The following is a 12,094-nucleotide window of genomic DNA, read 5'->3' as shown; positions in this document are numbered from 1 at the left end:
TCAAGAAACTAGATGCCTTGAATGCTCAAGGAAAGCTTCTATAAAAGGAGAGTAAATCTGACCAGAGAGAATTTTCATATTTTCAAATGAATAGTCATGATTTTTTTATTACCCTCCCAACTCCAGTGTTTTGGACTTCTGTACATTTATCTTTAAGTCAAAAAAGCAACTCAGTATCTGTGTTTCTGTATTTTCTAAATGACTCCCAGTAGTCAATACTAATGGTACATTTTTTAAACAGACCAATATGGGTCCATAAATAAGGAAATGGGAAGCTCCTGGATGGTGACACTGATTTAAAATAAAACAACAGCCAAAGGACTCAAATTTGAGGGAACATAGTGGGGATCCATATGTCTGGAGGAAATGGCCAGACGTTTTAATTCATTTATTCAGTACTATGAACACAAACGTGTTGAAACATTATCTAATTCTTATGAGCATGACTTTATCACTAGGTTGTCATCTAGGTTCTTAGTATCATGTTCTCATTTGTGGAAAAATGGATTGGCTGTGCTTTAATGATAGCCTCTTGAACATCATACAGAAATCTTAATAGTCAAAACTATATTTCTCTCGGTTTAAGCTAACACAAACAATACACATGTTGTTTGTGTGACTTCCAGTTAAGCAGAGTATTGTAATGTGAGACTAATTTTTTTAAAAGGTTTTACTAATAGAAATACACTAGAGGTGAAATTCTGGCCTCATTCAAGTCAATATGAGTTTTGCCAGGTTCTCACACTAGGACTTTATTCTTCAACAAAATAGTGAGGGATCTGTAATTTTCTTCTGAAACCTTTAGAAGTTTTACAGCTTGGAGGTGAGCGGGAGAAGTACAGCTGGGCAGCCTATGATGTGGCACTTTTCTTTGGTATATCAGTTTTGCTAATGACTTAATATTTTATTTCAAAAAGACAAAAAAAAATTGAATTATCAGTGAACAGGGTCACAAAAAAACCCCAAAGGACTTGTTTCCCTAATCCATCCGGTGTGGTCCAATTGGAAGTGGGGGCCATAGCACCTTTTTAATAGAACAACTGTGGTCATGTACTAGGAAACAAATATTATTTCATTTCCCAGCTGGTTTAATGAATGGCTTTTGAGGGGCAAAGTAGTAGAGGCAGAAGAGCAGAGTATTGGAGGGACAGTGGACATAGTACTACCAGACTGCCCATTTCTCACTCAAGTGGACTTATTTATTTTCTCCCCACATATTAAAAATTCCTGGGGGATAGTACCCATTTAGGAGTTAAATTTCAACCTTTGGATTATGCTTCTCTGGAGACACATTAAAAAACATATTTCCACAATGCAGACCTTCAGGGGGAAAAAGGATGAATGAATTCAAAGACAACTTCTCTTCTTGCTCTTTGTGTATGTGATATGAATTACAAAGATCTATACATGTTAGTTGTTTCTTTTTTTTAATCCTACATATATAGTTACAATGGCCATCCCTAGTACAGTAATTCTCAGCTTTGTGATTCTAACCCTAAAGTGGGCTGTGAAGTTGTTTTGTAGTGGCCACAAGATTTCTACAGAACCAAGCTCTCTCTCTCTTTGCCCTCCCTCTCCTACCACATTTCCAGATGACATCTCTAAAAAACTAGAGCTGGTTAAATTTTTTCAACCAAATGTCTTTTTCTGTAGAAAAATACAGTTTTGTCAAAATCAAAACGTTTGTGAAAACAGTTCAATTTCGACATTTCTATGAAAAAAAATCCAAATGAACACTTTTCATGTTATTGTTTCACATTGCAAGTTTCTTTCTTTTTTTTTTTTTTCAGTATTCAGAAGAAATTCAATTTTTAGTTTTTATTGGGACTTTCTTCCCCCCCCCCCCTCCCAATTTTCCCTCACTGGAAGAGGGGGGAGTGAAAAAGGAAGAAAAGTTGAGGGAAATAGATTTTAGGAACTAGATCCCTAGTTTTTTTCTCTTTACTCTCCCTTTTCCAGTGGAAAAAAGGCAGAAAAAGTGAAAATGGAGATAAAATGGAAATATCTCAAAATCAAAAATGGTGTGTGTGGGGGGGAAATTTGGTTCTGGAAAACCAAATAAAAATCAAAATTAAATGAAAATTTTTCATTGTTTGTTGAAAAATATATTTTTTCATGGGTGGGAAAAACTGATTCCCCCCACCTACCTCCAACCAGCTCTACAAGGAATCAGTCTGACCATTAGCCTTTTGTCCATGATCATCATTGGGACTGTTCACCTAAGGTCTTTTGCATGAATAAGAACTATACACTCAGACTCATGTGTTAAACTGGACATTTGATTGAATTACTACTCTCACGCCTCTTGAATATTTGAAGTCTTCTAGTTACATTTTGTAAGGCACTTATCAGCCTTGTTGAGAGAGAGTGTCCTGATTAAATAGATTAGAAGATTGAGATTCCACATAAAGCCAGTCTGGAATCTTTATTAATTGATCACTTTTCTAGCTGGTCATTTATCCTTTTGAAAAGTCTCTTGCTATGCAAGGATGAGATCAAGTAGGCTGATGAGATTTCTTATATGTTACTAATTTTATCAAACACATCATATTTCATTTGTGTGATCTCTCTGTGTCTTTCCTTTGGGAATCTAATCATACTGCACCTTCTGTGCTGTTGAAATCTCAATACTAATCTGTATAATTCAACATTTGGATGTCTGGTTTCCAAAGGGTAAAACAACTAATGTTTATTTTATGGGTATTTTTCCCCAGAGGTACATGACAGAATCATTTAGATGTATCAGAAGCCAAGGACAAAAAAAAAAAAAAACCCAACAAATTGCAGTTTAATAAAAAACCTCCCAATTACATCTCCTTATACAAGTGCAAAATGTGAGCACAATATATGTGATTAGTGTACTGTGATATTGATAATTTTTCTGCACCCTCATCCTTCTAACAGCTCCTCAATCCAAACTCCTCTAGTGAATCTTGCTCAGCACCACAGCTCTTAAAGTATAAGTGGAACATTCAACATCTGCTATGGGCAAAACCTGATTCTCATTAAAACATGACATAAATTTTACACCAGCTTAGCAAGAGAGTAAATATGGACTTTGAAGAAAAGTCAGAAAGTGTTTGTATCTTTGTGTGTCTATCTTCAAACCTTGATATAGCCCTGGAAACCCTAACAGCTTCCAAAGCCATGGTTTATTTTATAGCTCTCCATGCAGAACAGTCTCTGCCTAGGTTCCCTGATCATATTCTCACAATATAGACATTTCCCTATTTTAGTGTTTCCCAGTCACAGCCCCATTACTCTTTTGTAGTCCAATCCCTATCAGGGTGGACATCTCTATTTCCCAGGTACATTCCATAAGATTGGCAGCAAACAGTCTAACAAACCAATCCTAGCCTCCAGGATAAATCTTCTTGCAGGAAAACATGTCCTAAAATAACATACTTGAAAAAACACTCGGAAGTTTTCTGAGACCCTTAAATCACAGGGACTCTGATAATAGACCAGTCACTTTTTTAGTGTAGTTTTATTATATTTGCTTTTAAAAGGTGTTCTTCAATATTCATACACAGATGTATGAATTTATTACATTCCTTGGAAAAAGTTATCCTTTGCAACATCTGCATGTTAATGAAATTCTTGTGAAATTCTACCAATGAATTATTTACAAATGACTACACAGTATCCCAGAAAACTATATTATCCTGTTAAATTCTGAAAAGGAAAAGAGAAAAGAAGACCCACAATTACATTCCCTGAAAATAAAATATAGGCACCATGCCAGTTTTTGCATTATCTATTCCCTGTCTATTAAGATATTTCTTCTACTTCAGTGAATCTACATGACAGGATTAATAGTGGCATAACTCCTGTATTCTTAATCTCAGAGTATAATATAATTTATGCATATAATGTTCTAATAAACAAACTTCTTTCATATCTTATAAAAGTGTAATAAGGTATATCATAGAAAATTTGCCAGCAGCTACAGCAGAGCTATTATGCTTATTATGGTGTGCAGCAGACCTATATTACTTCTAATATATTACAGGTAGTGTACAAAAAGACTCATCTTTTCATCTATAAAGCAAGAATGTGGTGCTGCTTTCTGGTAATGAACTCAAATGCACTCAAAAACAACGTTAAAATGCACATAGCAACCTCTCAAATATGTTTCTATTACCAAAAATACTCCCTCCATTTCTATATAGAGAGGAGTTAATTTCTTATCATTCACAGCTCATCTCTTCATCTGGCTTGAGTACATTAATGTTCTCTAGCATTTTACAGAAGATAGTTGCATAGAATGAGATTAAGAATAGTTAAATGACACAAGACTGGAGAAAAAACATTCTAAGTAAACTTGCCATTGTAAATTTTTGAAAATTATATAGAAGTCATGGCTGAACCTTCTGGAAACCATGGAAATCTTTGGAAAAGTCATGTTACCTGAATGTGTTACAGAAAAGTCATACCACTGAAAATTAAGTATACATTCTGAATGAGGTCAGGATCTTGCTATATTATTTTTCATCAACAGGAGTCTTATTAAGAAGATTTTTAAAATATCAACAGGATGTGAATTAGATGCTTGGTCTGACAGTTCAGTGCTTATTTGATACAGACTTCGCAGTAATCAAACTACTTCTGTAGACCTGGATCTATACATCTCTTATGTATTGATATGGTCTAATCCAGTATGGTAATTTCTTTGTTCTTAATTAATCTTAGCTCCCATGTCTCCTTGGCGCCCCTTTGAAAAATATGCAAGACCTAAGTTTGACTCCTTTCCATTTCCATCATTTACAAAAAATCCATGTCTCTCTAACCTAAATGTCCATATTATTTTCCACTGATTTTCTGACTTCACCAGAAACCAGTCTTTTTAAAAGCCTCAGGAGAGGATTCACACCTTTCCCACTGCTTATTTCTTTCCGTTATCACCAACTGTCAATAAAATCAAGCATTTTTTTTCTATACCACATGCTGCAGAAATCCCGTTGGGTCTAAATTCAGTGTGCCTATGGATTACACTCAAATCTTGCCTCCAATACTTTGCTCTTTCAGTATGCTTTCTATTCCAGGTTAAGACCAATCATACATACGTGAGAAAAGAATATGACTCGATTTTTAATATAAAACTGTGAGTAAAGTGACATTTTCTACAGCCAAATGAGGTATGTTATCGGTAGTTTATATATATAGCTATTTGTATGCTATGGTGATGGGTGGCAGCACAAAAGATTTAGGGAAGCAAGAGATGAGTTAAAAAATGATACTTTTGTGATCACTACTAGGAGTATGCACTCTATTCTGGGCCTCCTCTAAGAGCTTATATACGCAGGAACACTCAGGAAAGTTAAGACTAATTAACTAAGGTGTAAAATGAATCCCCAAGGATTAAGCTAAAACAGGAACTAAGGCTACTTTACTTCTGAATAACAGTCTCCATACAGGGAGTTAATGCTCTTTAACTTCAAACCGTTAGTTAATCCATTTTAATTTTCCAGAGTGTCCCCAGGTAGACAAGATCTAAGCATTCACTCCTTCCTTTCTTATTCAGTACCAACTTACACCACTGTCCCAGCAGTATCAAAACTTCACAGTGTCACATAGCCAGCTGTGTCTGATTCAGAGTGCCTGATCATCATGCTGTTCTTTAAAGTAGTAAGAAGGAGCTGCGCATTGTCTTCTTTAAAAATCAACTGAAGAAAAAAATTGTATGCGTGTCATAAAATTGAAAGGCCAAACTCCATCCTAAGTGTAACTTCACTGCCTGCAGAGGAGTTACATGAGTATTGAATTAGGACCTAGTATTTTAAGAGGCAAAGCATATGAGAATGTCACCTATACAGGACCGAAATGGGGAACAATGATGAAATTCAAGTCCTCGTTGCTATGACTGCAGGGCTCATCCAAATGCATTGGCTTGTTTAACATATAATATTTTGCTGTTCCATTTTGTTAATCTGAGAACCAGCATGCGTTGTAGCACGTTACCTGGCTACCAGACAGCTGTTTCAATTTGAGAAGAATAAGAAAACTTGGTGAGGTCTATCTTCCTTCTCCAAAACTTTTTCTGCCCCTTTTTTTCCCTCCTTACCAGTACTGCAGCTTAAAACCAGATAGTTAAAGGAAAATTATATTTCCTAGAGGCAACATATCTCAGATCACTTATACTGTCTATATTTAGCATACTGTACCTTACCTGTTTAACAGCATAAAGGAGACGCCCGTAGCAGTATATCATGACCATTACAGGAATGACCAAGCAGAATATGAAGAGACAGATGATATAGGACACAGACTCAGCTGATTCGGAGGTCCAACGTACTGAACAGCTTGTGCCGGCCCCCTCAATCCCATAACTGCTCCAGCCAATGAGCGGTGGTACAGTCCAGATCAGTGAATAAAGCCAGGAACCACCAACTGCTAGCAGAGCCTTCTGATAGTCAGACCCACGTTTGTTACATAGGGTGAGGGTGCTATAGCGTTCATAAGACAGGATGGCCAAGGAGATCAGGGACACAATGCCTGCAACAAACAAATGTAGGGATTTAGTACCACTGTTTCATATGGCACCAGTGTGACAGATCTGACAATATCCTGGACACATATTACTGAATTAAGTTTAAACCCTATTGAATTATGTTTAAGTATTTTAGGAGTACTTTGTATTGAAAGTGCAAATGTTTATGTATTATTGAGGGACTGCATGTATCACCACGGGTGAGGGAGACTATAGTTATCCAGGAACTAAGAACAATAGGAGGGTGATTAGGCAAATTCACTCAGTTGCAACACTTCCAAAGAGGTGCCATCAACTGGTGAGAGCTTCACAGACACTGATTCAAACTGGATTCTCCAGGGACCTACTGACAAAGAAAAAAATTTTGGTTAAATAGCCTGAGTTAAAACTGACTCAGGGCCTTCTTTCTGATCCAGTAAACTGACAGGACCTTCTGTCCCATGGGGACCCCAATCCCTAGGGATAGGTTGGTAGAGGTCTTTGGCTCACTGAAGCCCCCCAAGAGTTGGGAGCCAGTTCTGAGCTAAAGCTTTGATGAATTTGTGACCACAGAAAAAACCACTGTGTGGGGTTTGGAGGACTAATTACCAACCAGAGCCCTTGTTGAAGACACAGGATGATGCCAGATAAGCTTATTAGCATGTGTGTAGGCCCTTTCATTGTTTTTAATAGGTTTTCTCTGCAATGCTTGCACTTTAAGAATAAACGTGTTTGCTTATAAAGGGCAGTGTGGTAACGTAACTGTGGCAATTATGCCATCTCTGAGGAGAGACGTGAAGCAGGCCTGCTTAGGCAGTCTGTCTTTTGCGGCAGAGGTCATGGTATAATCAGGGAACTGTCCAACCTGGAAATACCTCATTCAAAAGGGGGAGAGACACAGATCACCAAGAAAGGTGATAGCTGCAGAGCTGGAAGCTTAGCATGGATACCTTTTCTGGACTATGGGGGGAATAGAGGTGCAGTTGCAGTGGACTGTGACTGGTAGCAGAAAACTAAATACCCTTGTCTTCATTATGAGACCATTTGATGTATCAGTGGAAATGCCTTTTGTTAATCTCTGCATTGAAATCCACACTGGAGCCAGCAGCTCTATACAGTATATCAAATTCTTCTGGACTAACCTGTTCTTTAAAGGCACTCATTCTTTAGAACTACTAACATTCAAGAAAACTCTCTGAAGCCCTAACGTTTTTAGTATTTCCCAGTGGAAATGCATTTTTCTACATGAAGTAATAAGTTGTTTGAAAATATCACCTTTGTAAGGTGCATTCCTTCTTTACAATCCTGAGCATGTTCAAAAAACATATTGCGAGTCGGTCATGCAAAGAGCATAAATTCTGGATTGGGTGAGCTGCAGGGTGTAGAAATTTCTGCTGTCGCTCCACCCCAGAATTATACATTCTTCCTGTAGTGAAAGCCTGATTCCCCTTGTCATGCATCTTGTGTAGTTAATTTACCCCTCTGCAAAGAGGCTATAAACTGCTACCATTCTGATCTGATAACATTTTGCACTGGCGCTGAACAGGCATATTTGACTAGGTAGGATGAAAGACAGTGGAAGGTCAGGCCAGCAGTATATGTACACCTGCAAGTGTGAATTGTCAGAGCTCCACTGACTTCATTTGAGCTACAACAATTTACACAATTTGAGGATCTAAGCCACAGATTTTAAAGCCTGAAGGGACTACTGTGGTCTAGTCTGACCTCCTGCATAACACAGGCCATAGAATTTCACACAGTAAGTCCTGTATGAAGCCCATATCTTGTCAAAGAAAGACATCAAATCTTGATTTAAAGACTTCAAGTAATAGAGAATCCACCACATCACTTGGTATGTTGTCAGTTATACTCTCTGTTAAAAATTGTACCTTATTTCTAGCCTGTATTTATCTAGATTCAGCTTCCAGCCACTGGATTTTATTATGTTAATTTGTTATGTTACTTTATCTATATCTATAGATATCAATACTTTATGTATACTATAGATATCTATACTTTATGTTACTAGATTAAAGATTCCTCTAGTTTCAGAAATCTTTTTTCCGTTCTAGTACTTATACACTGTGGTAAAGTCAACTCTTAACTTAAAGTAAATTAAATAGATTGAGCCTCTTAAGTCTTTCCCAGTAAAGCAAGTTTTCCAGAGCTTGTCATTCTTGTAGATCTCTTCTGAATTCGAAAATGTTATCAGTCCTCCACCTTTCTCTCTTTAAGTTCAAGTATCTTAATGTGACGGATCAATGTTATAACTTAGTTATTATAACATAATTGACACTAGAGCTGAAACTATTTTGTTATAGATTCTCACTTATGCTAGCCAGTACTGACTAGAATTATTTGCAGTGGTGTTGTAGCCACATTGATCCCACGATATGAAAGACAAAAGGTAGGTGAGATAATATCTTTTATTGGAGCACTTCTTCATGTCTGTGTAGCTCAAAAGCTTGTACATTGCACCAGTAGAAGTTGGTCCAATAAAAAGATATTACCTCACCTATTTTGTGTCCCTCATGACTTTAATTGCACTTTTACTTCTTTGCACTTTTCCTACCAAATAATTAATATGAAAAAGAATGCTTAACTTTTCTCATTCCCATACTTTTGATGAACACCTTGATGGATATGATCTGAAAATAATTACAGGAGCATAAGTAAATGATTCCTTTTTTAAGGAACATGGGCCATATTTGAATTTAGATCTGAGTGACTTTGTTTGGCAAAATGTCTAAGTTACCATTAGTAAGAAATGCTTGAAGCAGCTTTCTGAGTTGTAGGCAAAAGGTTATTAGGAGAAGGCCATTCATTCACCCTAGGCTCTGCCTCTACCTTTCAGAGCCCCTTTTTCCCCCTTGTCATGCTTACTGTCATGAGGATATGTGGAGTGGGTGAATGTTTAATGCTAACTAGCCATTAATTATGTGTAAACAACTAAACCACGTATGTGTGGCCTAAATATAAATCTGTTACCAGCTTCTTCTCAGATGGGCCTCTTACATGTCCTGCTTACCAGGAGGACATCTGTTTGTGATAGTCAACAAACTTTTGCAAGAAAATGTCCATCTTAGACTGGCATTTTCTGCTGTGACCTCAGATCAAGATATCAAATTATTGGTCCATGATGAGCTATAGCTAACATACTAGATGCTTTCATTGGAGAAGCGTGGTCCTCAACATGCAGCAAGAGGACATTGAACCCTACAAAAGACTCTAGCCATGTGGAAGGAAAGGGTGGGGACTCTCTCATACTAATAATGATACCAAAGTTGTATTCTGCTCTCGTCCCTGGACCAGCCATCCAGAGAAAACCCTGACCATCAGCTAAACCAAGCCTGAAGCTACAAATGGGGGGATTAGGGAGGATACCTACCTGCATGCTAAATGAGTTCAAGTTCTTTGCAACATCCGAGCTAGTTCTTAACTAAGACTAACATGAGTTTGAGACTCTAAGATGACGTGAGAGTGCTTTTGTATAGAATTCATATAGAAGTGTATAGAATGTCTCTGAATTCTCCAACAATGCAGTAGTGTGAGTGTGTGGTTGTCTGTCACTCACCATTTTCCATAGACAGTAAAACCAGACAGTAAAACCAAAACCAGACAGTAAAACCAAAACTAACCATTGGACAGTAAAAGCCCTCCTGCCCTACACATAAAGCTGGCAAGTCTGTTATTTATCTAATAAGAGATCCGTTTGGGTTAAAAGCGTTATTCCAAAGCTGCTAAGTGCCTAATTTAACACTTCTGCCTCTGTGTCAAAGTGTCAGAAAGATGCAGTCGCTGTATGAGAGCACAAAGGGGAATACATTAAGTAAATACAAATAGGTTGTAAGTTCAGAGAAACTTAGTGGAAAGCTATAAAAAAAACATTGCGAAAGTTATACTTCCTTACAACAAAGGCAAGCGTCAACTTCTGTCTTTAGTTAACTAAGCCCAATTGCTTAGATTAAAAGAAAGGCATTTTTCCTTACTTTCCTGAAATATTGAAGTCATTCTTGTGTCTACCTTATACCTTTACTTAAAATTAATTGGCAAGCCAGATAAATTGAACCATTGATTGAATTTCAATTGCAACTTTGATTTGATCATTGCATTGTGTTATATTTGATTAGTTTAGGGAACCTAGAAGTAAATTAGTTAGTTACATATTTTGCTTAAACTTATATTTGCTTCCTTATTATCTTAATAAATCCATAAAGCACACTAGACTGGTTCCTCTCTCAAAACTTCAGCATGGGAACACAACCTAATTTACAGGTAAAGGTAAATCCATTGAGTAACTCCCGGACCTGTATTTTAATTATTTGATAAAAATCTTATTACCACGACACTGTCTTTGAACTCAAGGAAGTTCTCTCTTTAAACAACATTGAAGGTCAACAATTAAATTAGGATCAGGGCATGGTCAACCGTAAACTAATAAAATATTAGCAATCAATTTAAAACATAAACAAGCCCAAAAACACATTTTCCTTTAAAACATTGCATAGGAAATCATTTTTCTTATCTACACCAAAAATTACACACACACACACATGCCTTGCCAAGAGCTGTTTCACTTCTACTTTCCTTTTATTATTGAGTTTCACTGACATTGACACATATTCTACTTCTCTCTGCAGGAACAAGGCAGTGACATAAGTGATCCCAGCTAGGAGTTCAAAAAATTCATATTCCTCTTTTTCTCACAGTAAAACTTTAAACCATGTATTGTATTTGAGCATATAACAGAGCTGAAACTAAAATCAGGCCACACTGAATCCCAATGCTTTAAAAACAGCAGATTGCTGACTGTAGTGTGAACAGGTGGGAATTCAGAGAAGAACAGGAAAAAATATGGAGGTGCTAAGGGGATTGATTTATGAGGGCATGAAATATTAAAGAACAAACTGTGTAATTTAGCTAAATAAAGACGAAGCAGATATACGATAACTACTTTTTGAAGACCATAAATTCTGATGAAGAGAATAAATAGTTGTATAAAGGATATAACAAGGAGCAATGAGGTAAAATTAAGAACAGCAAAGAAAAAAAAAATAATAAAAGGCTATCAGGGAACACTTCCTAAGAATGATATGTATTAGAATGGAAGAGGTTTGAAAGAGAAATAATGGAAGTTCTTTCATTTCAACATTTAAAACAAGACTGGACAAGGTAGTTGAAGGTAGTTGAAGATACACATAAGGAACAATCTTACACCAACACAGAGATAGAAAGGAGAACCAAACAGATCTCCTTACTCTCTACTTTCAAAGATTATCCTCTATTGGTTTTCCCTAACTTTTTATAAAAAGTTCCAGAGGGGTAGCTGTGTTAGTCTGTTTTTAGCAAAACAGCAAGAGTTCAGTGGCACCTTAAAGACTAACAAATTTATTTGGGCATAAGCTTTCATGAGCAGAAACCCACTTCGTCGGATGCATGAAGTGGAAACTTCAGTTTGGTAGGTATATACACACGGCTACCCCTCTAGAACTCATCAACATGCAATGCACTGAATTTAGCCGAGTTAAATGGAAATCTACCGGCTTCATGAAAAAACTTGCACGGATACAAACAGATTTCATCTTCCTTTCCAGGTGCAAATAAACGGACAACATACCAAATAGA

At 36.8% G+C, this 12,094-nt stretch overlaps 1 protein-coding gene across 1 annotated transcript in view; it reads right to left on the bottom strand.

Moving 5' to 3' along the window:
• Positions 1–12,094, bottom strand: part of LOC137163411 (vertebrate ancient opsin-like) — a 120,509-nt gene that overhangs the window by 69,988 nt on the left and 38,427 nt on the right. Inside the window, exon 2 of the mRNA XM_067563614.1 lies at positions 6,170–6,495. Coding sequence (XP_067419715.1) covers positions 6,170–6,495 — 326 coding nt within the window. The remainder of the gene's footprint in view (positions 1–6,169; positions 6,496–12,094) is intronic.

The sequence above is a fragment of the Emydura macquarii genome, unplaced genomic scaffold (genome assembly GCF_026122565.2).
Source record: "Emydura macquarii macquarii isolate MOO-44397 ecotype Brisbane River unplaced genomic scaffold, CSIRO-AGI_Emac_v2 contig_2531, whole genome shotgun sequence".
Taxonomy (NCBI): Eukaryota; Metazoa; Chordata; order Testudines; family Chelidae; genus Emydura; species Emydura macquarii.
Note: the sequence above shows the minus strand (reverse complement) of the source record. Positions and strands in the feature narration are given on the sequence as shown.